The sequence below is a fragment of the Lytechinus variegatus genome, chromosome 5 (assembly GCF_018143015.1).
Source record: "Lytechinus variegatus isolate NC3 chromosome 5, Lvar_3.0, whole genome shotgun sequence".
NCBI classification, from domain to species: Eukaryota; Metazoa; Echinodermata; class Echinoidea; order Temnopleuroida; family Toxopneustidae; genus Lytechinus; species Lytechinus variegatus.
Genome location: NC_054744.1, coordinates 20264873 through 20292738, shown reverse-complemented (window position 1 = coordinate 20292738; position 27866 = coordinate 20264873). Strand labels below are relative to the sequence as shown.

General features: G+C 38.9%; 1 protein-coding gene across 1 annotated transcript; it reads right to left on the bottom strand.

Moving 5' to 3' along the window:
* Positions 1-27866, bottom strand: LOC121415682. The gene is made up of 30 exons (XM_041608985.1): positions 21861-27866; positions 21223-21258; positions 19993-20091; positions 18922-19203; positions 17920-18078; positions 17429-17567; positions 16739-16844; positions 15942-16083; positions 15230-15304; positions 14381-14521; positions 13524-13736; positions 12882-13064; positions 12214-12480; positions 11599-11800; positions 10573-10724; positions 9873-10105; positions 9266-9481; positions 8841-8961; positions 8195-8296; positions 7475-7635; positions 6907-7095; positions 5564-5690; positions 4629-4853; positions 3908-4058; positions 3372-3554; positions 2952-3112; positions 2243-2512; positions 1910-1942; positions 1132-1355; positions 1-477 (listed from the first exon to the last, which is right to left on the bottom strand). Exons 1-30 carry the CDS (start codon positions 27814-27816, stop codon positions 238-240), a joined length of 10788 nt encoding a protein of 3595 aa, XP_041464919.1. The 5' UTR covers positions 27817-27866; the 3' UTR covers positions 1-237.

The window sequence follows — 27866 nt, the reverse complement described above, 5'->3', positions numbered from 1 at the left end:
TGAATCAGTGAAGGTTCTACTTTAGCATAACTTGACATAACTTGTATACAGAACCTTTAGAAAATGAAAATTATACCTGTTGTCTTCAGTATCCATTAATTGAGTCATGCGTGGCGTCAGTGGTGAAAGTAATATATCACTGAAAAGCTGCATATGGGAAGTTGCTATTTTACATCCATTACCTCTCTATAAATTTGGTTTAATTCATCTAATTTTGTTTTATTTTGGGGGTATAATTTATTCCACAGGTGTCATGGCTCTGTCTACGGGTGTTTGAGCCCTACCACCCTCCTGTGCGTCCCGTATGATAGTATCGATGTGGGGTCCTTCTGGAGGGGGCTCCGGAGACCCGGGGAGGCTCGTAGCGTCCATGATAGGGTCCTGGGCGACTGGTTCAGGGACAGCGGCAACTTCGACGGTATGTGACGGCTTGGCGGGGGGAGCAGTTGGTGGGTTATGGCTCGGGGTACTAAAGGCCTGGAAAATTCATAAGAATTCATGGACAATTTGGTAATATAAAAACGAAGAAAAGTAAATCACGGATAGTGACGAGGAGCAAAGGTGCAGTACTATGTATCATAAAGTATAAAATTTCGAATGACTTAATCTAGGGATTGAATAAATATGAATAACAAAATTTCTCAAAATTTGTTGGCCCAATAAGGTATCCATATGGTTCCAATTTGTTTATGCTGTACATTTATTTATAAGAATAACATATTTTACACCCCCCCCGTTGTGTTCATGAGGCATGTGTCACGTTGCCAAACATGGTAACTGGAATAGAAATGTTGATTTTGATTGGATGCCGAGCTCTGTTACCATGGTAGTTACAGTTGTGATCAAATCCATAACTTTAAGTCTTTTAAGAAAAGGCGCCTTGCAAGTGTTCTTACTATCATTTTCAAGAAAGAAACCACAAGCTTAAATAATAGCTTTATGAAAAATGTACAAAAAATAAAAAGCCTAAATCTCAATGTGTAATGGTCAAATTTTGGAGATAAACTATTCCCTTTATTTAATCCTTAAGTTTAGATTCATTTAAACACATAACAGAAACAAATGAGAAAACAGCTAAATGCAACAGCATTTTTTATTATTATTCGAGATATTGATTTAAAATCAACCTACCTGGTTAGCGGACTCAACGGGCACAAGCCCACCAGCGGTACTGGTGCCCATGCCAGCACCGTTGCTGTTCGTGTTCTCCACATCAGCGCTTCCGATTTTAGAGGATTTCTTCGACATAATGACCACGATGGCGATGACGATGATCAGAATCAGAACGACAGGTATGACCACGGCTATGACGATGATGCCGGTAGTGCTAAGTCCACCTCTGCCGCCGCTCTCACCTGTAAGAATTAATGCGATGGATATTTGGAAGGTCAACAGCATGATTAATATAGTAGGTCCAGGGTTCAAATCTAGTTCGAGTAGCAAACCTGTAAAAAGACACTCCCAATTATCAATTACACTAAAGAGCACTAATAAGTTTCAACTATACTCATTTATAATTATATTTTTCAACCAATTAAAGAAAAGCCATGAAACCAAGTTGATTTTAGGCTGACAGACATATTCATGGTGAAAATTATGTTGCTCATTATGACAGGAAAGCTCCATAAGAGTCTATAAATTTATTCATTTTTTCTGTCATTTATGTATTTTCTTTCAATATTTCATTAATTTACTCATATTCTGGAGGGAGTACTAAATAGTTAAAATGAACGATCACTTAAAGTGACATCAGCTAATAATAACACTTACTACAGTGATCCTTATTTAGGAGCTCAAATAGAATCAATACATGGCCCTATAGGCAATCGTTTTCTTATTAAGTTAGTGGTGTTTTTTTCGAGGGGGGGGGGGGTATAATGAAAATACATAACACCAAAGGGTCACTTACTGACTTCTGTTGTGGCGGTCGTAGCTCCAGAATCTGGAAGAGAGTTCACAAGTTTACATAAAAATGCTGAACTAGAAATTAAAACATTCTTCATTAATTCCCGTTTCCAAGTTAAGAATACGTGTATGAACAGGAACATTTGGTACTTGTTCAGAATCATCAGCGCCTTTGAATCGGCAACTAAATAATAACATTGTATCCAATTCTGGATTGGTTGAATAGTATTGAATTGAACTAAATAATCATCATGCTAATTTTAAGGTTGATCTACACACATTTATTAACCATTGTAAATACTCTGACAAAAAATGTGGTAACATTCACCAAACGTACCGGTAGAAGAAGTGCCGTCATCATCTACGGTGGTCGGCATGGGAACCGTGGTCGGTGCATCGACGGAGATCAGCGTGAATGCCGAAAGGTGAGTTGTTTGGCACTCTGACAGGACGGTTGAGTGGTAGACAGTCGTAAGTCCGTCTTGGCTCCATGAGCTATTGCTGGAATCCCAATAGTAGCAGTCGTAGACTTTATCGTCTTGGAGAATGGTTGCGGTCATGTTGATTGAGATGGGACTGGTAAGTCCGGTGATATCTAACTCGGATGCTATATACCAAGGACGAAAAAGAAATGTAGAACGAAATAAATAATGGCTGGGCAATCATGATCCGTAGAGGTGTTGTCCTATCGGGTAGTTGTAGAGGGGTAATGACCAAGAGCTAATGTCTTAAGACGGTGATTACCGTGTTTTTGTATAGTAAGATATGGACATGTAAAAAATTCATGGAAATAGTAACATCCATCTCCATGGTAAAACAAATGAATAAATGCATGCATGCATGAATGATTATTATTGTTATTATTATTAACGTATTAAGAATCAAATAAATTACTAAATGATGAATAGGAAAATGAGTAAACCTTTCAATGAACAATTGAATGATTTGATATCCTGGATAAAACAACTGTCGGACTGAATCCACAACCAAACAAAAAGTAAATGAATAAATACAGAAACAATATCTTCATAATTTGGATGACTTACAATCACTTGGATCAAGCAGATCTATTTCTAGGATGGACGAAGCTCTGTTAGCCATATCTTCAGCGGAAGTGGAGTAATGATCAACATCATCATCGTATTGAGTAAACCTTATCTGAACACCAGAACAAGTACCCCCAGAAGCACACGTCCAGCTTGCATATCTATTAGGAAAAAATGCACAGGAAAAATGATTGCATATACATTTTGCAGAATTTGCAGAAGCAATAATAGATATGTTACCTGAAAACGGTTTGCATAATAGGAGTTTTCTTTTTTCAAACTACAAAGTGGCATGGAATATGGAGATGGAATAGAAAAGAGATGATTGCGAGACTTGAAATAGTGGGATGAGCTGACGAGCGAGGGAGTAAAATTTTTAGAAGGAGAACAAGAGGTCTGGATTTATTATTATATACTCACAAGTTTTCGATCTCGCTTCCGAACTTGACGCTGAAGGAAGTGTTATCTGATGTTGTGCTCAGGGTGTCACGCGGAATAGCATAGAAAGCCCTGGTGGTCTGGGACCCAGCTCTGGTCTCGGTAGGTTCCCCACCGAGAGGGATCTGACTCAGCTGGCCCTTGACTAGTGTGTTCCTTAGGGTCCTGGGGAAAACAAACAGAAACAGAACTCGACTTACATGATAGGCAACTTCATCTTCCTATCTTGAAAACGTAGGGTAAACGTAAACATAATCATGCTTTACCATGTTTACAGAATGATGCTGATTTGATATTCTTCTATTCATTAGACTTTTAATGCCAAAAATTTGCCAAATGTCAAATTTTCAGACAAATATCCGGTTACACTGAGGTATGTTTGTGCTTCTTAATGTACGTAGTACCGATGGAACGTTTCGAGATACGTAATAATGATGATGAATGGCTTTCCAAAATTTAGTTGCGTATTGCATTGTTCTAAGAACAGTATCCTTGCAACATCTTGGGATTATACTCACGCAATCTTTGCAAACATGTCAGAGTTGTACTGCGGGTCAAGCTCCGAAGCAATCTGGCTCGATTTCTCAAGAACTGTCTCAGCGCTAGACTCGGGGAGTTCTTCATCACTGAACACGTCTACAAGCTCGATAAGGATATCCAGGTAAACATCTACATAAAAGTCGGGTAAAATACGAAAAGAATTTGAGTAGTAGGAATTTATATTCTCCAATTTTTTTTTATTAAGTTAGTGTTTAATTGAGATGAATTATATATCACAATTATATTTCAATTTCCTCTGCCTAACTTATTAATTATGATCGCCTTGACAAACCCGATACAATGCCATGTGATGTTCATCAAATCGAATAATTTTAAGGGAAAGATAAGGCAGGACGATCTGTTACTTATGATAAGCGTGTCATTTGAAATATTACTATTGTCAATGTCCTGGAAAAATTAGAAGGTTGTGTAGCTTGCATCGGGTCTTCCCGAACCACATCAACAGATGTCCTACTTTAATGAGAATACAAAGTGTGAGATCTTACTAATTAAAAAGTCAGTATTAAGATTTATTGGCTTTGGATTTGTAACAACTCATCCAAACTGTAGTCATCACCATGTCTTGCAAGTGATCGGTCGAGACCACCAATTCCGATGAAAGACATGAATATTGCTCTACAAAGTGATGCATCTTCCCCCGCCCCCTCAGTTTCCTTGGACTCATAGCCCGCCCCTTACCCATGTCGGCGAGAGTCAGTTCGGCAACGACCACGCTGTCTGATTGATCAAGAAGGGTCTGGGCGGATGCCGTGTCGAGAACCGTCGAGGAGATAGCACTCTGTAGAAGATCCAGCTGCTCTGTAGCTGTAGCAGACGTCTCTGCCACAGCTCTTCGTTTCCTGCTCTCGCTGACGCCAACGGATGCGATGGTGTTGAAGGTGACCAACGCATCAAGGAAGTTTCCTGTTGAATTATGACAGTGATGCTATTAGTTGCGTGATAATGTCATAAAAGCAATACATTATATTGGTTGTTGCACTTAAAAAAATTACAACTGGCACCACTTGGTGTCCCTAGCGAATTACACCATGTTGTGTTAAATTTTACACTCTAGAGCAATAGATTGAACGTAACATCAAAGAGTGTAAAACTGCCAAAGATACTGGAGTAAAATCACTGGTGTGGTCCATAAACTATATTATGTACTCCAATCAATACCACAATTTTTGATGTGTGTTAGAGTAAAGAAAACATGTTGAGAGATCCCACAGGTCTTAATAAAGTGTATACGGAATAAGGATTAATGCCTTACCACACCAAGCCTTTTCCCCTTACCTTTCAAAGTAGTGTTTTTTTTATAAAAAAAATTTCTCTTAAACACGTGCAACTCAAAATAAAATCAAGAAAATATAAAAATGGACAAGTAATCTAAAAGGGAGAAGAGGAAAGGAAGACGTGAATATATTCGCTAGTATGATCATTATAAGAAAATTGCTGTTGATTTTACTTTACTTACCGAAATAAAAAAAAAGTGAATTCAACGTTCATCCAAAAGACAGAAGGAAAAGAAAAGTAAGTGGTTCAACTAATTAAAATGATTATTGGTGATTTTACCCATCTTAAGATTAAGTTTTGTTGTGATAACAATGGGTGAAAAGAAGATGATAACCTACCTGAAAGCTTTTGTGGATCGACTAGATTGGCTATACTTTCCTCAAACTGCTCTTGAGTGAAAGATTCAATTGCAGTGACATCAAGTGTAAGAGCATACAGGGAACAGATACCAACATCATTGCATACCTATACCAAATGAAGATAAAGAGAAATTTCAATTAGTTCACGATATTAATAGGATCCGTCACCAAATAATGAGATTGTGAAATATACATCGATTGATCTGCGCGGAAAATACAACATTTGACCACAAGATATATCATACAGTTATTACCTTACTATGGGTTGAATATAACATTCATTTTATTACATCTAACCCGAACCACACGGTAATGAAAGAAAATATTTTAACGAGAATTAAATATGGCATGTGATCAGAGATGGAAAATAATTTATGAAAACAGATAGACCAGGCGATGTATAATTTATGTTTATTGGAAATAAGAGCTGTCTGAATTGAAAACAGGAAGCGCGAACGATCTAAAAATCATGTGCGACTTTCTTGCAGATATCTAATCCAAATACAGGCGAACGTTTTGCGTCCAATTTGCGATCAATGAACCTCGTTCGCTCACTGTGAATTTGATGATCCGACCGATATTTTGGTGGTATATAGAACAGCATACATCATGTCTCGTAATAAGTAAAACGTTCGCAGAAAAGTCGGGAAACAATCGGTCAAACATCGCTGCTTGTGCGAGACATTTGGTAAAATATCGTAAAATGGCTGAGGATTTGCGAAAATCGCGCAAGTCATACAAACCTTTTAAGACATATTCGAGAAGAATTAACAAATAAAAAATGCACCAGGATATAGGAAGCATTCGCGAGAAATTTCAAATTACTTTGTAATTTCCGCCGAATTAAAAGAATAACAAAAAAACGCAAGCGAGCGATTTGCGAAGCTTCATAACATACGCGCATGTTTTTTGAGCTTTTGCAATAGCAAATGAAAATGTGTCCTTTCGCCTGGTGGGTGTTTCATAAAGCTGTTTGCATGTTAAGAGCGACTTTAAGAACGACTGGTGAACATTTCTTACGCATTAAATAATCACCGACGAACATATGAATGTGTGAATATAATTTACCACAAAAAAAGGATCACCAGTCGTTCTTAAAGTCACTCTTAACTTACGAATAGCGTTATGAAACGGCCCCCAATATAATGCGTCAAAATTAACCGAGAATGTAACAAATGCGATTTGATAACTTTATACGATACCAGTCACAAAGGTTGATAAGATGCAATCAGTGTGGGCCCTGATGATGATCGAGGATCTTGGTGGTACCTACCACTGATCGAATCACATAAAAGACTGTTAGGTAAAACTGTTCTGCTTACCTTGACGGCAAATGTGTTCTGGTCGTTGCTAAAGGCTGTGAGACCTACGATGGTGATACTGGCCTCTGCTAAGGCACCTGTTAGAGCGTTGTAACGAGTTCCAGAGGACTCTGCCCTCTCATGGAGTATCTGATAGGTCAGAGGATAGGCTTCGGCATCCGTTACACAATTCTGAGTCACCAGAGTGATCTTTAGAGATAAAAACAAAAGAGGAAAACGGGTAAAAGTAATTCAATTGTTAACATTACATCACATTTTTAAGGGAATATAGTTGTTAATCTCAGTGACGAGGAAAATGGATATAAATGGTTGTGGTTTGAATTCGCATCACACTCCAGTCGCAAATGTTAGCATCATTGCTGTTATCATGGTCAACATCATCGGATGCATCTTCCACCTCATCACCAACACCACTACTACTATTAACGTCATCATCTTAATTTCTTCAGTTGCGACACTTATACAACATTGATGACCTTCATCAGTGTAGGTGACAGAAATATCTCTGAATCCCTTTAGGCCTACTCCTTTTCCGAATAAAAAAGGTGGGCCCCTTTTCAAAGCGTACCTCATCAAGCTCTTGATAGCTTGTAGAACCATCAACGATGCCAAGGGTACAGGATGACACCCCTCCGTATGTCGTGGTGGCGATCTTGCTAGTCGAGACCTGACCTTCTGCGTCGGTTACCGTCACAGAGAAAGAGTAAGTGTACCCCGCTTCCAAAGTCCCTACAATGATGAGATTAGAAGATGAAGAAAAAAAATTAGTTAAGGTTTGAAGTTGTTTTAATAGCTAAATTAAGCAACAATCGAGTTCGTTCTCTTCTTTCAAGTCCAAACCCAACAGAATAGAAAAAAACGAAATAAAAGATAAGTGAACTTAGTAAATTTAGTCCTACAGCCGACCTCCAAGACCAAAATACAAATCATGTCCGGTCGTGAATTTGTTTATGCTTTGGGATTTAATCATTTGCCAGTGTAATTCACTTTCATATTGTAAGGAGTTGACATTTAAAGTTACTCTATAAACATTGATCCAACAACAAAGTGACCCGTTGTCATGGTCATTCCGTCTTACTTAATACAAGGACACCATTATAAAAATGATTAAGGCTTCCTATTTTCTGATTGTCCCCCCTTTTAATATTTTTTGATTTTGAAATAATTTATCTATGTGATACGGACGGTTTGGATTGAATATTGAATTCATAGTCTTATTATTGCATTCAAATCAATATGCTAGGACAATTGACTTTTAACCTATCCATTTCCTTTTCCTGTAAATTACCTGTAGGGATGGCAACATAAGCGGTTGTAAAGAAAGGTGACGTCTCTCCTTGTAGGAGAAGCTCCTGACTACTCAGCTGTGAAAAGTCAACGTATCCGTATCCTGTGCATTAATTGAAGATAAAAAATGTAAGATTCACCAATGATTGAATTTCATTTTTATAACCAAACGAATTCTAATGAAAACTGCACGCCATTGATGCAATCTATCGCCAAAGGTTAAACTTCTTATCCCGATACAAATAAAATGGAGGAAAATATTGATTAGATCTCAATCGTGTTAATCTTGAATGTACCTTCTCTAAATTACCGCATGAGTTACATATGCATTTATCACACACCAAAAACATTGGACTTTTCCGAACGATTACATTATGAGAACTAGGGGTTCAAGTTTGATCCTGCATGGGTGCGGGGAAACGTCTTCTGCAACAGAAGGGCCAATGTCAACAACATTTTCCTGCCGCCAAAATAAAGAGACAAGCCAAAGACGAATAAAGTTAATCGAGTGTTAATGACATACTTTTCTATTAAAATAATTAAAAATGCAGATGTCATGGTTAAATTTTGGCTGGCACTTTAGTATCTAAAATTGATAAATTATATATCCATCGCTATATGGAAAACGTGAAATATGGAATACTCACCGAGATCTGTATCGACGGTTGCCCACTCGATAGTAATATCTGATGTGTGGGTGATATATACTCGTAAAGTATGGGAACTACTGCTCTTGATCTTGTCTGGGAGGGGTTCAGGAACAGTTATCTACAAGAGAATGTGATGGGTAATAAAAAGATTTAATATTATAGTAGCATGTTTTCGGCTCCTCGCGGTCTCCAAGTAACCCAATCAAAACGCACCAAGGCAAGACAAGCACTTAATGTAATATACACTTTGTCCTTTATAAAGCTGCAACTTACGTTCCAAGGATTACCAGTACTACCAAACACTAAAAATCAAAACCTTCTGACAACTTTCAAAAGCTGTTAAAAAGTTCGTTCAAACATTCAGCTTTCTGTTTCTTTGGATTTGGATTGAAAATCCCCAAACACAAAATAGGGGTATTAACCTGTGGGGGATTGCCAGCTTTTGCGATGACGGTGACACTGGTTGATGCCGTCCTCGATAGTTTGGTGATCTCGAGGGTGAACCGGTAGGTTGAATCAGAGTAGAGATTGTTGGAAGCTAATGACAAAGTGCTCGCTGTAGATTCGCCTTCTGTCGGGAACAACTCACGGGTGTCGCTTGATACACACGGATCATAGCTTCCTGTATCTGAGTTCAACTGGCGAAAAAGAAATATGATATTTGTTTATAGATACATAACAAAGGGTAGAGCGGTTGTCGTAAACTGCAAATGAAATTATCTTGAAACCAGTTCCAAATAGTTTAGATGCTTCTACACAATTACTATTGCCTCTTTATTACTTTAGTTCCAGGGTTACTTGTAGTTTGTGTTGACATGATCATAACAAACTGGATTTGCGTCTAACTCATAAATACTTCATAGGATGATTTTTTCTCTACTTTGTTTTCGGTAACGTATCAAATTTCATCGAAACCGACGTATTACAAATTAGTATATAATAAAGTGTGAAATTTGGGGCAACTTTTAATATTCTATATAGATTATTTCATAGACCATTGAATATGCAGGAAATTGAATTAACTTGTACCTCCTCACAAGTCCACAGGTAGGCCATCTCTTCGTTTTGATTATCAGGATCAGAAGACGAAGATCCATCCAGTGTGAAATTACCGCTGTCGACGCCAATGGTTCTTTCAGACCCTCCAGCGATCAGGGCAACCAGGTCGGAGTAAACCGTGGTAACGGTAACAGTCTGCGTGGTCACTGTGGATGGGTCACTCTCTCTGCTGACCTCCAAGGTGAAGGTCACGTCGGTGTCGCCTGGAAGGTGAGACGAAGGAAATGCATTTTAGAATTGACACCATATCCACGATAAGGTCCCCAAAAAGAATAAAAGATCACGGGCAGACGGGGAACCTTGCACATGAATATAACAGTCCAGTGATTATGAGGCCTAATATGCATTATTGCTCGCAGGACACTCTTTTATCTCTTTCTAGATTAATCTTTATCAAATCTTATGCATTTATCTGGATTTTTTTTTAAATCCCTCATTTATTTTTTTCTTCAAAGTTTGATTGAGTGATCGTATATCCAATGCACAAGAAACACGGAGAAATGTGTTTGAAAAGTACTCAATGCCATGAATATCTTGACAGGATAACCCTTTAAAACCGAGATTGCTTATTTCGAATTGCCTCGATTCGATTAGAAAGTGATGACCTAAACTGCTATATTTCGAAGAATGAAACTAGGGAAATGAAAATATACTCTAAGAGGAATCTTACCCGGAAGAGTACCAGCTCCAACGTATAAGAGTGGTTTGCTCATTGTCAACAGGTTAAGAGCGATGCTATCATCATCCACTGACCAGGAATATACCATTTGCTCTGCTCCACCACACGCCTCGGAGAAACGCACAGAGGCGCGGAGGAAAAAGCTACAAAGAAAGAACAAAAACTTCCTTCATTTCAAATGGCATTCTAAATTCTACTTCAACATATTCGACTCAGCGATTTGGTGACATAAATGTGTGTCTGAAATTGTCCAAAATGTAGAAATCACAAGAGCGACCGAAATAAATCTATGCACAAGATAGCAAGCAAACTTTAAAAAAACAGTCTTAAGTTCAGTTCCGACTAGGGTATATGAACCTTAAGACTTTAGAGGGACATGTTTATAAAGAAAAAAAAGACACTAAATGGAAAATCTTACTGAACTTTGAAGATTTGAATCCCTGAAAGTATTTCTCACAAAGAACACAACTCCAACTCACAGTCAATAAGATAAGCGATTAGTTTTGAGAATTATGACCTGGCATAAGATCAGTTGAAGATCTAGCGAGGTTTCGATGGGGAAGGGGAGGGGGAGGGAGGGAGGGTGATATAGGGTGTGCCCATTTAAAGTAATGTGTCTAGATCAACCACTGCTTATGACTGCCTTCGGTGGTGAACCGTGACCCGGAGGAGACAAAACATTGGAGGGGCACGGCATTGTTCATAAATACAGTGCCCTCCAATCATTTGTCTCCTTCGGGTCACGGTCCGCCATTGACTGCCTTACCACTATCCACTATCATACTCCAGATTGGACGTTGCTTAAGGGAAGCTAATTTATCAAAACGCACGTTGAGGGTTCGACCCCCAAACTCATTAACCCAATGCCAATCCCCTAAACTCACTGGGACAGGAAGTTACACCCTCTACGTTAGCTTTGGAAAATAGATTCCAACGCTTAATCTGGTCTCCTCCATTCAGGGTCAGTAACAGACCCGGGTAACAGATTACTCAGATAGTACGGAGAGATAAACTTACTATTGAGAGATGAGGGCGCTGCTGATATCAACTCTTTCTGGGTAGATCACTACGTCTGGTCTGTTAAGATCAGATCGAGTCACCACTAAGCTGTCGGTGTCACTTCCTCCAAGGAAGTTCTCTACCGTTATGATAAAGGTATATTCCGTATTTGGGTCCAGATAGGATCCCGCCAGACTGACAAATGCATAATTCTCTGCGGCTGCAAGATTAAGAATAATCGATTAGAAGAGAGGATTTAAGAAGACCACTTCTCTCGGAAACTCTTTTGCTTTTTTCAACATAAATCTGCAATAGGCAAATTTGCCCGTATCTAGCTTTGTATGTAAAGTATCTTATCATCTACCCTAGCGAGCACAGAAACCATTTTAAGAAGAGTGATTGGATATGATAAACATGGTGTTACTAATCTGTAAGTGAATTTAGCATGCAGTTCTACTTAACTCTAAAAAACCTTGTACTGGTTTCAATACATATTTTTGATTGTGCTTGAACCACTTTATCTCTCAACTCAAACTGCCCGCCATATTGCAACATTAGGTGCATTGTTTTAAAAGCGTGATGCCTATAACCTACCACTTACATAATGGTCGAAGTATTATCCAACCAACCTACCTGTTAGTTCATCCGTCAATTCGGTTGGGATCGAACCGTCACTGGACACAGACCATTGATAGGTGAAAGAACGCCCTGCGCTTCCACGGGATCGCAAAGCACTGAGACGGACATTTCCACAACTGCTTATTACTTCAGTACCCTGAAGGTCAGCGATAACGGAAACCGCTTCGTCGGGGGAAGATGCCGTCAGTGTTCCACTGGCGTACCGAGCATACTCCTCATCACGCTTCTTCAGGATATTTTCGCGCAGAATCAGTTCATCATCTGCAAAATATAGGGAATATTATCAAATTAATCATTGATATTAGGAGAGAGTTTATTCTTTTTTATTATGATGATAAGATTTACTTTTTTAAAGATTTTTTTATTTACTCTTCACGTTTATATCCCAAAAGATTGGTCACAGAAAAAAGAGAAAACCCATGATTTTATTAGAATGGGGTTTCAGTGCTTAAAAAAAGGAAACATTGGAAAAGGATATTCAACAGAAAGTGTTAACAAATATGCCAATGAACATCAATTACGACATTGGTTCAAATCGACGTTATATCGCATTCCCAAAAGCCTTCCCGCCAATATTTGCACCTTACCAACTGCTGGATCCAATTTTACATATGAATCACAAAATTCAGTCGCCTACAAGTTAAGATGGTTTTAACCTTTACCTGGTTCAATAAGACTTCCACCGTCCAGACTTGAAGGTAGAATGTAAATAACTCTTAGGAAAGGAAATGCATAGCACTGGGCATCCTCGCCTCCCAGGGTCGTCGTATTCATGAAGATTGCATCACATGACGTCACAGCATCTTCATTGATTGCCACGTCAAACTCGAGTTCAAGTAGATGTCCTGTAATAGGGCAGGTGATGATTAACACAGTGAACAACAAAAAAATAAAGTCTCGTTGTTTCAAACCACGCATTATTTATAGTTTACAAGCAGATGTGATTTAGAGTACAGTTCTCCTGAATTAAGAATGAAGTAAAAAAAAAAGAAGCAAATTCAAACCCATGGAGATAAATTGAAAAGTGGGGATACGAGATTATGTACGATTAAAGTTTGATCTTATTCCACTGTGTTTTCAAGGCGTTAATCTTGTACTTGAGAAGAAATTCGTTATGACTGAAAGTACAGTTTGAAAGACATGAGCAGAAAAGGATGTGACCGTGACACACTTGCCTGTACTCCGTGGAGGCTATTCATTGCCTAGTCTTAGACATCAAGGGTCTTATTAACAAATAGGAAGTACGCCAAATTGTCAAATTTTAATTAAAAGATTTGTAAGTGAGGAAAATGTAGAATCATTACCCGTGGATGAAAACTTTAGACTCTCGACAACCGGAGCGGGGGCGTAGTAGGTGATGGTGAAACCTGCATTATCGGGGGTAGCCAGAGAGTCGATTCCATTGAAGGATGGATACACGGTAACCTGCGTCGAGGTCGTCAACATTGGACCCGAAAACTCCAGAAGATCATCGTTGTCTCCGCCAAAGGTTCCATCGATGACAATTCTCTCAGTTTCTATAAGGAAGGAGAAAACGGACAGATTATTTGGGAGTGAAAGAATTAATTTCAAGGAGGGTACGGGAGGGGAAATTGAAGTGCCTTCCTTTAAAAATATTAGTCGGTGATCAGGTGATCTTATATAGATTCAAAAGAGCTAATTATACAGATAATGAAGTATGTGTGTGTGTTTGCGTGCATGCATGGGTTCGAGTGTGAGAGTGAATATAAAGGACATTTGGAAAGATATTGTTAAGCGTTTCGGTGTGTGTGTGCGCGTGTGTGAGGGTGGGTGCGGGTGTATGCGGGTGTGTGTCTTCACACGTGTGTGATGTGTGTTTTTCTGCGGTCCTTATATCTCGGTGACCCGCCTTTAAACGGAGGTTAGAAAGGGTCAAATTGATCCATAAAACAGTCTGTGACATAATTTTACTCGATGTAAAGTGTAACTGATGTGCATAAGTATGCGACCAGGGGAGCGTTTCATCAACAATAATATTGTCCGACAAGATGTCAGATCTGACATCTTTCCTTCATTCTGATTGGCCGAGAGGCACTGTTACTATGGTAACTGTCGAATAAAACAGGATTTGTCGGATAAATGTCCGACAAGTCATTTCATGAAACGCTCCCCGTATTGAACCTTTTGAACAAGGACTTACCAGTGTAGATGATAGCTTTGGGTGTGGTCAATGTCTTATAAGCCGTAAAGGCTCCACTTGTTGACACCATGTTAACGGAGATGGAGGTCTCGCTATCATCTATATCAAACTCACTTTGAGATATGCTGTTTACGGTGATTTCTGCAGGAAAAAAAACAATTGAAACATTTATAATACGAGTAGAATATGATCAGAACAGGAAATCAAGTGTGGTCCTGAATTCTTTTAAAAAAAAATCAAACGAGCACCCAATACCACATTGTTAGCGCCTTTATACGGTAAATCATTGCATCTCCTTGGTCTTGGAGCGGGCGCGACTTGGTATACCTTTCAGTGTATGTAGATCTTAGTATTAATGCCCTTTCAATTTAACAGTTTAGTTTTATTATTCTTCCCCGGAATCAACCTTTATTTCTATTTTTTTTATTTTGTGTACTTTAAATGGTTTCAGGAAAATTGATCTTTATTAATCGAAAATGGAGGAAAATTATGTAAAGTATGCCTATTAAAGGGTTAGGGCAGATTCCACGGAAAGTCTACATGTCACGAGACATCAATCATCGTAATATATATTACTATTATCATTATGATTACTGCTTTCATATTTTATTTTGACTGATCTGAACCAAATTTTGATTGATATCGTCATCATCATCATTGTCACCATCATCATCTTCACCATCATCACCACCACCACTACCACCATCACCACCACCACTACCACCATCATTTTCAAAATCATCAGCTTCATCATCGTCGTCATCAGCAGCAAATCTTCATCGTCATCACCATTAGCAGTAGAAGCATTGATCTATACATAACACCTCTTCAACCAATGTGATTTCATACCTTGATAAACATAAAGGTTAACGGATTCCTCGGATAGTTCTGTTGACTCCGTAGAAAGGTATACTGAGTACGTTCCTGAAAAAAATGGTATTCATATAAAACGATGCATTTTCAATTTTTGCATGCTTTGTACAAAAAGAAAGTTGGAAAGATAGATTTGATAGACTAAAGGAAGCTTGTTCCCCTGTGACCTACATGACTCGCAGCTATAAACATGACATATGTAATCTAAGGGTATTGAAAGATTGCGATTCAATCCCGTTTCCAGTGTTTAAATTTTCTTCTGCTAAAAGCCACTTTATTCTATTCTATTTCCACTTTAAATTCTTCTCTATATTTGTATATGAACAGTTTCATATATCATTTTCGAAATGATTAAAAATGAAATAAAATTTCGAAGTAGTCCTTTGAGACGACAGTTGGCTCCAAATGTTCAAAGGCGAAGGCATTTTTGATTTATGTTTAATCCTCCGTCCTGTTCGCAAGATCTTTTAATTTCATGTCGTATTTTAAAATCATGACCCCGACAAGGACACCATTATACAAAGGTTTGCAATTAATATTGGTGAATGGCAATTATGGCCAATCTAGATCACCGTTGCCTGCACATTTTGCCCAAAGCACAGGGAAGTGACCAATCACAATTGTCCTTTCATACTTCAAATCTATCGCAATTTCTTTCAATGAAGGGGCCCTGGTTTCGGCAACAAACCTGCAGGGAGATTAGCGGTGCAATTGAACTCATCGCCGACCTCGTTGGTGATATCCACAGCGTCGATCTGCTCGCCGTTGCTATCAAGGAACTTACATTGTTTAGTTGTCGCGTCCTGAAAACCGGCTCCGCGAAGTTTGACCTGCCGAGGTTGAACAGATTATAAAACACATCCCATTCAGAATATTTTCGTAGTTCATCACACAGTGGACTGAGAATCGGATTCATATTTCTTATATTTCTTACATAATTCTATACTAACAAAAAAAAGATTTCAGAATATCAACCACGATAGCATATATCCTGTAAATATAGTCATTTTGAGTATTACTTCAGGTTTCATTGGGTTTTGTCGAACATAATTTTTTTTCATTGGGATGGCATGCTTATGCATCATTCCCTCCGATATGGTGTGATCATGAAACATCACTTTGTACTTTGTTTAATCCTTGAAATTTAAAGACAAGCAGTTTTCCATCAATCATACCAATTATTACCCCAATTTGGCCGATCGTCATAGACGTACACCTACGGGGAATTCTGATAGCAAAAATCATAATAACATATTGATTACGATTAAGATAACATTATTACTGATAATAATAGTCATAAAAATGATAACAACAATAACATCATTGATGATAATGATAATAATAATAAGTGTAATAATAATGAAAATAAGGACAATATAAACATGATAACGAAATAAACATAAAAATAATCAATGTATATTTCATAATTATCATTGTCACCAATAATGCCACCATTATCAACACGACTGATATCACCATAGTTACCTGATAATCGGTGTCAGCTGGGATGAGAGAGGGGGCTATACTATCAACGGTAAAACAAGTGCTGCCATCTCCACCACAGACATCACAAGCGTCGGTCGTAGCTTCACTGTGGACCAAACAATGAAAATTGCAATTTCGGAAAAGGAACGTTGGCATTTTGATTTCATTGATGCACGCGTCGGTCGCAGCTTCACCGTGTACGAAACAATGAAAGTGTCATTTCGTAAATGAACGTTTTAAAATTGTAATCAATTATTCATTGTTATATTGAGTTGGATAAATTCCACTGTTCTGCGAACAGAAGGTGGTAATGTATCTTATGTAGTACTCTGCACGCATGGAAATTTTGCATGTTGTTACGAGTATTTGTTTGGGCATTTTTATTGGCCAAAGAATCAACCTTTGTCCGGGGGGTGGATGTCCGGGGGGTAGATGTCCTAGAGGGTACTTGTCCTAGGGGGTACTTGTCCTAATGGGGTAGATATCCGGGGGTGGATGTCCGGGGTCCATGGTCAAAGAAGTCAACCTGTTTGTGAATATGTGCCCGACTATTATATCATCATCTATCAATTATGTGTTGCTGACGTGACACCAAGAACGTTCCTATTCTGCTCTGCACGGTCGCCTTTCTTCTAATATATATATTTTTCATTTTTCACACCTAGGAAAGTACAAGCACTTATTGATTACCTGTAGGCGACGCCATCACAGCCGAAACAGAATTCTGGATCTGATGTTGTATTGCACACTCCACATTCAGTGAGCCCGGTATCAGCAGGCCTGTTGGTGCTACCTCCGACACAGTAACCGCATTCATTGATAATGGCAACTAGAGGCATCGATCATCAGAAAATGAAAGAAGATACAGACATTACTTTCCTATCGATACCAATGGAAATGAACCTCTTAGGACGCTGTCAAATACACGACATAGTTTCTTTTACATTATGCATATGTAAAAAATGTGAATTGGTTGTCATTGTCTATATACCCGTTTAAACTGGCGGGAAAACGAGTTGAAAAATATGACAATTGCGCAATACTTACCCCTTTTCAATATTCTATACCTTAAAAACGTATATTGCAATGATCTAAGAATCAAATCAAGAAATACGTGTATCAATAAAGGGAAATTATCTTCATACACTAAAATAAACATGTAATAACTGAATAAAACTTACGTCCTTTGCACTCGTGGTTACAGTCTTTTGTTGAGAAAATGGTCCCAAGTGTATTCGGCACACATTCGTCACAATCATTGAGTATATATCTATCGTCACAAAGTCCCAGGCAATTCAGGCTAGAGGCGCTGAAATCTTCATCCACACCCGTATTGCCACCTGTAACCAAAATGAAACGTGATGATATCAAGATGACGAATGGCAATATAAGAATGGTTCTACCTTATGACAGACACCCCCACAAGGGTTATGCAATGCCGCAATGTATGCACTCCAGGGAAATCGTCATACTCATTTCGGGATGTTGTCATCCCCGGTAGGAGTCAGTTTTTGCGTTGAAATGATATCAATGAGGAACATTTGAAAATCCATGAAACTAGTAAATGTTCAGCATACCCTTAATGCGAAAATCGGTTATATTAATTTGTTCTATTTATTTTAATAATAAAAATATGTCTTAAATAAATGTTATGGATCACCATTATCACACTTATACTAAAATGACATGAATTGAACAGACAAGGACAAACAAAACACTGAAAATTTTATTTTTCATTATTTTGGAGAACGCATGTCTTCATGAGAATGCAATTAGACAGCTGATCAAGTCATATTCCATCTTAAATTTTTGTATTTTTAGTACATTAAGATTTTCATTACAAGGGCAATATATCATAAACACATTTGTGAAAATATGAAATAATCATTATTTTTTAAATAAATAAACAAAGTGGGGACATGATTTCACCAGCCCAACTGATGAATATTCATAACATTCATATAGCCTTCTTCACAAAATATTGCTAAACTTTAAAATTCAATAGATTTGTTGTTTTTCATCAGATCTTACGCAATTGCTTCGATGAATTTTTACTCTGTTTAATTAGATATAATTATTATTTCAGCCCGGGGTATATTATCTCTTTCAGAAATCTACCGAATATATGCATTCCCGTTGCAGGTGGAATGATACACTGCCAGATCCATCAAAGTTTTACTTACCAACACAAACTTGACATGCATCACGGTAAGCTGTGCCGTTGCAATCGTTGTTGCAATCGACGGTCGTTGCCGTACTTTCCCCTTTGCACGAACCGCACTCGTAACCGAAGTCGTTTGGTCTCCCCGATTCACCTCCGACGCACCAGCCACAGCCGTTGGTGGTCGCAGAACCACCGCAGGTGAAGGCGCAGTCGAGTTCGGCGCTACCGCCGCATTCTCCGGCACAATCGTAGCGAGCGTCACCGTTACATACACCGGCACAATCCCTGATGAAAAAGCATTCTGATTGACAAAAACAAAGATCATAATGAATTGAAATCGACATTAAACCAAACAAAAATCATGATTGGTAAATCGTTGGAGCTACGACTTTTGGGTCTTTTTTTCAATGCAATTTTCTTCTCCGATTCAACATCTTTTCTTGCATACTTAATTGTGTACTTAATTTCTTGCATACTTAATTGCATACTTAATAATGTTCTGACTTTTTTCATCAGTTATTACTTGCATCTTCATAACTTGTTTTATTCCTTAGATATAATTGATGGTTGTATTTTTTAATTCAACTAATCGTTTCATTTATTCATATAAAATTTATTGATTTTTCTATGCATCATTGTTACCAATATCAATATCATTAGTTTCATGATTATCATTATTATTCCATATATTTTTTTATTTTTTCAAATATTTTATTTTCAATTAAAATTATTGACGTGTTGGTGACATGACACATCATTCTCCTATGTAAATATCTCAGAGGGCATCTATAGATTTAGGATTGTAATAATTTTTTGTACAGAATAATGTAAAGATAAAGAGAAGGTTTAGGGTTTAATTTGTTTTGGAGGTTAGGTTGTAGGTTTTGCTTAAGATTTCTATGTCTCTCTCCCTCTCTCTTTTTGGAGGGGGGGGGGATTACCATTTTACATATTTCCTGCAAAACCAGTCCAATTTGATGTGTGTTCGAAAGATGAAAAACAGATAAGAAATACAAGTGGTAATGAAATGAAATGGGCAATGGATAGGACAGTCAGATATTTTCAGTCTATAAATTTGAAATTAACAAACCTTCCTCCTCAGATACAGTATCATTTGAGCTTTTAGTTGAAGCTTGAGTCGTAATCGTGGGTTGGGTCGTAGGTTGTGTGGTGCGTTGGGTCGTAGGTGCTAGCGATAAGAAAATGATAATAATAATTTAAAGATATTTAATGGATGCCAATCGATCACATGATCCGCACGTGCAGAAAATGGGAACTGAGCGGCTGGATATTCTTTCTTCATCCTCTTTTTTTTATCCCTCTTTTCACTACTTGAAATATCGTAGGGGTCAACACCCCTAAAAAAAAGCACAGCTAGGAGTACAATATAATATTGAAAAATATAACTGTACATTCCGTAGGCGAACATTGGTATTGAAAACAGAATGTCTAGTGCTTAAAGATTAGGGAGTTGATGTTGCTCGACAGGAGGGGGACATTGCACGGCGTTAATTGGGTAAGAAATCAACGAAGACTTGATCCAGCATCCGCTGTCAAGCGCAACAATGTATGATATATTATCTTACATATAAATTTAATAGACATTTTTTTTCAATAGACATTATTTTCTACGTCTGATCACAGACTCGATGAATACCAGGAAAGGAGTACTGTACAATTTCAGCATGCGAGGAAGGTGTATTCGATTTTGAGTTTTGCATCTAGCAGTCATTACAGCTCTTGTCACAATTGTGAACTCTTCAATGAAGTAAACTAATGATGTTACCCAGAGTAACCAACATTCACGCTCTGTTGGCGTAATCTAGGACGCGTTTCATGAAAGGACATTATATCCGTAAATTTCAGTTTTATCCGACAGTTTCCATATGAACTGTGCTTCTCAGCCAATCAAAAGAGGAAAGTTTTTAGATCTGCCAACTTGTAAGACGAAAATGTTGATGAACGCTCCCCCGATCTCAGCGTCGTAAGAGAGCCATAACATCCATGATATCATGTTCTTCTCTCTTTCTCTCCCTTTCTCTCTCTCACTTTTTATCAAACTAAAACTAGAAGCTATCATCTATTTGATCACGACCTGTAATATTTGCTTGATATACCCGAACCAATACTGAAGGATCCCAAAGACAATTCTTCAAATGTACATTGAAGTCATAATCGGCGCACAAAGTGGTATACTCCCACCCCTCCCGATTCTCCATCAACTGCATTCACACGAATTATTATATCATGTGCTGTGTGTTTAGAGAAACAATCCTTAGCTTATATAATTGAATGTTGAAGTGTATCCTAGTATACTCACCTTGCTGGTCATTACAAGTTATCTCTGACGGGTCGACTGCAATGAAACATAGAAGGAAATCAGAATGAGGAAATCAGTGTACATTCATCAATGCATTTACTTGGATTGAATTTGTTTTAATACCATTGGTATGTGCCAATATTCTGTTCACAAAATATTTAAAAAAATAGAAAACATACAAAAAGATATATACAATCTGGGAAAATTTGAAGAAAAGCAAAAATAACAAATTATTAAATAAAAGTAGTTCTGAATGGAATGTATACAGTATATAGACATATACATACACACACACACCCTTATATATATATATATACACACACACACACACACACACAGGTATTTTCTTCAGAGGACGAGTACATTAATTAACCAATGATGGAGAATGATATGATGCATAATCTGAACAGTCAAGTTCCTCCTTAGAATAAAAGTAGGGGTTTTTCAGGTATGCCTGGCTCCTTCGAAACTCAGTATGATTTTTTCCCTCTTTAAAAAAATAAATTACGTGCTATTACCATTTTGTAAATTCTTTTTTGAGGTGATGGAAGTAATATAAGCATGATTGAGCCCTATATTATTTCTTTTGAGGGTGGGAGGTGGATTTATTATTAGCTTTCCTTAAAAAGAAGACTTACCGATTACACCCGAGAAGGACTCAGCAACGAAACTGCATACATGTTCCACTGATTCAAACCCTAGGAACTGGTAGGTGTAGTTGTGGAATTCTTCCATTGTAACATTGACCAAGGGAAGAATGAAATCAATCACACGATTGACAGTACAGGAACATTTCTCTGGATTAGCAGTGAAATCAAGGATTTCCTCCATTATCATCTCTGCATATTCAGTCATGTTACCCGGCTTGAGGTGGATAAGATCGTTGCAAAGCTCATGATGACTCGCCAGTCCGATGCTATCCACAGCAATCAAGACAATCTCATTGAGTTGGTCTACACCGAATCCTGAATCACCTGTCTCCTGGAAGATATAACCGAAAGCTTGATCCCAACAAGAGCACAGTTCAGCACCAAGCGGCATAAAAACTGTCATCCATTCCACAACAAATTCAGTGATCAGCGTCGGAATGTCCTTCCTTGATTGTATCACGTTTGTTATTCCTTTACAGATGTTATCTTCATCGATTTCGGTTACATTGTAGAGCTTACTTGTGATCTGCATTAGATATGCCAAGATATCTAAATCTTCCAATCCTTCAAAAGTCACCTCGCCGTTTTCGAGGCAGATTTCAACATTCGATAAATCGACTAAGTCAACGATGGGAGCTGTACGATTAGGATCAACATCATGTGGCCCGCCTTCAATAAACAATTCAATAAAATGAGGGTAAAGTTCATCAGTGCAGACTTCATAGAGGGCATCGGCATTACTTTCAATGACCATTTGGCATACGTCATCAATCTCTGAAACATTGAACATTGCAGAAGAAGCCTGCCACACGTGGCAGGTCCTTGAAAGGGCATCACCCACATCTTCGGAATGCAGGAGCATTGTGGCAAATTTGATAATTTCGATTGTAGCATTGGCAATGGAGTGTGAATCAACCTCTCCTTCTTCATCCATACTGTCAAACAGGACATAGAGAGGTTCCAAATTGACAGGAAGATCGCCATTGTCATTGTAGATTTGATTAACGTTTCCACAGAATGAATCTGCATTCTCGAAGCCTAGTATACTTGCTGCATCCATGTCTTGTCCAATGAGGTTGCTGATTATGCCCATGGTTCCAGAACAGAAAGATTGGTCGCTGAAGAATCGGAATACACTATCTTTCATTTTATTCGCTACCATGTCAAGCTGCGAATCATCATGTAGTGCAAATTCCATCTGATGACAAAGGTGGTCACCATCTCTGTAGCCTCCCAAGTAACTGAAAATTGTACCAATGATAAATCCGATATCTTCCCGATCATGGAAGAAATCTTCTCCTCGGCTTGACCAATTAAAACAGTTTTGTCCAGGAGTAATGCATGGATCTTCTAACTCGGTCTCTGGAAGGTTTTCAAACTCACAGAAAATTGGTGATACAGTCTTTCCAATAATTCTTATTCCCTTGACAACTACGCTGTCGATTGAGTAGGATTGGGCGACAATTTCATCGAAGAGAATATCAGTAAGATGAGAACAACTTTGATCATAGTCGAAAAAGTCGAAGCCAAATTCTTCGCCCACTGTTTCAAGCAGGCCACCAAAGTCAAAGTCTATTTCTTCTTCTTTTTCTTCATCAGGACGGTCTGATCCATACTCGAGCCAGTGAATAAAAGGGTAAAGTTCATCAGTGCAGACTTCATAAAGGGCATCGGCATTGCTTTCAATGACCATTTGGCATAGGTCATCAATCTCTGAAACATTGAACATTGCGGCAGAAGCCTGCCACACGTGGCAGGTCCTCGAAAGGGCATCACCCATATCTTCGGAATGCAGGAGCATTGTGGCAAATTTGATGATTTCGATTGTAGCATTGGCAATGGCATGAGAATCAACCTCACCGTATTCATCCATACTGTCAAACAGGACATAGAGAGGCTCCAAATTGACAGGAAGATCGCCATTGTCGTTGTAGATTTGATTAACATTTCCACAGAATGAATCTGCATTCTCGAAGCCTAGTATAGTTGCTGCATCCACGTCTTGTCCGATGAGGTTGCTGATTATGCCCATGGTTCCAGAACAGAAAGATTGGTCGCTGAAGAATCGGAATACACTATCTTTCATTTTATTCGCTACCATGTCAAGCTGCGAATCATCATGTAGTGCAAATTCCATCTGATGACAAAGGTGGTCACCATCTCTGTAGCCTCCGAAGTAACTGAAAATGGTGCCAATGATAAATCCGATATCTTCCCGATCATGGAAGTAATCTTCTCCTCGGCTTGACCAATTAAAACAGCTTTGTCCAGGAATCATGCATGGATCTTCTAACTCGGTCTCTGGAAGATTTTCAAACTCACAGAAAATTGGTGATACAGTCTTCCCAATTATTCTTATTCCTTTGACAACAATGCTGTCTATTGAGTAGGATTGGGCGACAGTTTCATTGAATAAGATATCATTTAGATGAGAACAACTTTGGTCAGAGTCGAAAAAGTCGAAGCCAAATTCTTCGCCTACTGTTTCAAGCAGGCCACCAAAGTCAAAGTCTATTTCTTCTTCTTTTTCTTCATCAGGACGGTCTGATCCATACTCGAGCCAGTGAATAAAAGGGTAAAGTTCATCAGTGCAGACTTCATAAAGGGCATCGGCATTGCTTTCAATGACCATTTGGCATAGGTCATCAATCTCTGAAACATTGAACATTGCGGCAGAAGCCTGCCACACGTGGCAGGTCCTCGAAAGGGCATCACCCATATCTTCGGAATGCAGGAGCATTGTGGCAAATTTGATGATTTCGATTGTAGCATTGGCAATGGCATGAGAATCAACCTCACCGTATTCATCCATACTGTCAAACAGGACATAGAGAGGCTCCAAATTGACAGGAAGATCGCCATTGTCGTTGTAGATTTGATTAACATTTCCACAGAATGAATCTGCATTCTCGAAGCCTAGTATAGTTGCTGCATCCACGTCTTGTCCGATGAGGTTGCTGATTATGCCCATGGTTCCAGAACAGAAAGATTGGTCGCTGAAGAATCGGAATACACTATCTTTCATTTTATTCGCTACCATGTCAAGCTGCGAATCATCATGTAGTGCAAATTCCATCTGATGACAAAGGTGGTCACCATCTCTGTAGCCTCCGAAGTAACTGAAAATGGTGCCAATGATAAATCCGATATCTTCCCGATCATGGAAGTAATCTTCTCCTCGGCTTGACCAATTAAAACAGCTTTGTCCAGGAATCATGCATGGATCTTCTAAATCGGTCTCTGAAAGGTTTTCAAACTCACAGAAAATTGGTGATACAGTCTTCCCAATAATTCTTATTCCCTTGACAATAACGCTGTCGATTGAGTAGGATTGGGCGACAGTTTCATTGAATAAGATATCATTTAGATGAGAACAACTTTGGCCAGAGTCAGAAAAGTCGAAGCCAAACTCTTCGCCTACAGTTTCAAAAAGGCTTCCGAAATTAAAGTCTATCTCTTCTTCCTTTTCATCATCATGATGGTCCAGACCATACTTAAGCCAGGGAATAAGGTCGTAGATGCACACATGCTCAAGTTTTCCTGGATCAAGTGCCAATACCGCTTGACAAAATTCATCAACCTCGAATATATGCCTCAAAAAGAAAGGACCCGACCCTTGCCACATTTGACAGGATGTGTAAATGGCATCTCCGATGGTATCTGAATGAATGACCATGGCAGCGAATTTCATCATCTCAGCCGTGGCATACATAATGGACTCAGATGTAACAAAGTGTGCTCCTCCGTCGACTTCGTTTACAAAGAGATTGAGGAAAGAGTCAAAGCTGAAGTTGTAGTTGCGCTCTTGATGAAAGATTTCGGACATTTCCAAGCAGAATGAATCGGTACTAATGAATCCGATTAAAGGAGCAATGTCTGCGTCAATTCCCATGAGCTTTGTGATGAGGTCAATTGTGTCAGAGCAGAATGTTGCATTATCAAACAGTCTGTAGATACTCTCTTCCAATCTACCTGCCACCATATCTAGCAGTGTATCGTTTTCCAATGCAAAAGCCATCTGGTGGCAGACGTGATCACCATCCCTGTAGCCTCCAAGAAAGCTAAATATTGTTCCGGTAATAAAGCCTACATCCAAACGATCCAAGAAGAAGTCATTACCTGGTATTGTCCAATTGAAGCAACCTCGCCCTGGAATCTCGCATGGAGCTTCTAATGAATCCAGCGAACCGTTTCGGAATGATGGCAAATCACAGAACATAGGTGCCAGGGCACGGCCAAATGCTTTCATTCCCATCTGGATCACATTTCTTATGGTAAATTTCTGTTTGATTTCGTCATTAAAGATGATATCAGTCAGATGTGAGCAGGTTTGACCAAAGTCGTAGAAATCAAAACCAAATTCTACCCCGAAAGCATTTACAAGGGCCAAGAAATCAAATTCAAAGCTATTAAATGACGTGTACCTCAGACACCGCTCTATAATTTCTTCTCTCGAAACATCCCTGTATTCATTATAGGCCAAAGCGGTACAGAATCTTTCATCAGTATACGGAGACATTCGGCAGAGAAACTCAAGGGCACCCAAGTCCGATTTGTGGGAAAGCATCTCAATGAAAAAGAGCAAGTGAATGAAACCATCTTTTTCATCCATGTTCTCATAAAGGTAAAAGTCAATCTCGCTCATATTGCCTCTCCAGAAGGGATAATGAAATAGTTCATCACAAAAGGCATCGCTACTTGTGATATGGGAGAAGTTTCCGCGTCCTAGGTCAAAAGTGTCATGAAGACTATCTGCAAAATCAATGCATCGACTTCTGTTGGTAATAACACTGTAAATGCTTGCAGTTGTTTGGTTTACAAGTTCGTTAAAAAGTTCGAAATTTCCTTGATCTGTCATGATGAGAGCCCAACCGGAAACATTACATATCTGTTCGATGTCATCGAAGCCACCAAGAGTTGCAAAGGCGTCAATCATGGCATCAGTGTCGGTATCGAAGAGAGGGTCTCCGCCAGTATCACCACTCCCCTCGTAGTCGTCTAGGAAAGACGTGCATTTACCAGGGATCGATTTAAGATGCTCGGCAACGATGACCTTCAGAACCACACCAAAGATATTACCATGATCAAGATCGGGATATGTCGGCATGTCATGAGATATGAGCCCGGCCAAACTTGAACATATTTCATACTGGTCAGGAAAATTGAAAAATGGAAAATCTGTTCCATCGAATAATGGAAATGACCAATTTCTATTGAATTGTGGGATGAGTCCTATATTTCCAATTACATTCGCAGTATCGTCATATATGGGATTGGTCCAATTTAAATCTAAATCGTCTACCGGTGAAAAGGGAACAGTTATGTTTAAAATATCATGTATTGGCGAAAATGGGATGGTTATATTAAGGATGTCCTGGATTGGGGAGAGTGGAAGAGTTATATTTTGGATATCTGGGAGAGGGGGAAGTTCAATCTGGGGAATGCTGAATCCCCATCGCTTTCGTCTGATTGGAACATGATCGACCTCGTCTTCGCCTTCCATTCCGTATTCGCCTTCGGGGTAGCCTTCGTCCCTGTACTCGTCTTCTTCATTTCCAAAGAGTTCCGCAACAAAGGACCAAGAGCTGCGACAAATAGAATATGCTTCTGCATACGAATCATTCCGCAGAGCCTCGAGGATGGGTAGACATAACTCTTCCATGGCTCCGCTTGTCAACCAATTAAGTTGTCTCATCTCCATGCAAAACGAGCCTATTGCATGGACGAGGTCTTCTGCTTGGTACATTGTTCCTACTGTAGAAATGATATCACTTATGCTAAGATCTGGAAGGATATATCCTGGTTTGCTGAACGGTTCAATGGCACTGATGTTGTATTCTGGTTCTGTGGTCCACTCCCCATCCTGCCATTCGGTGCTATCCAAGGCAAGGACGCCCCCAGCGACCAGACAGGAGACGAAGATCACCACCACACGTGCCTTCATTATCAAAGAAGATGGGTCACTGGGCTAACAGGTGTAAACTGTTGCACAAT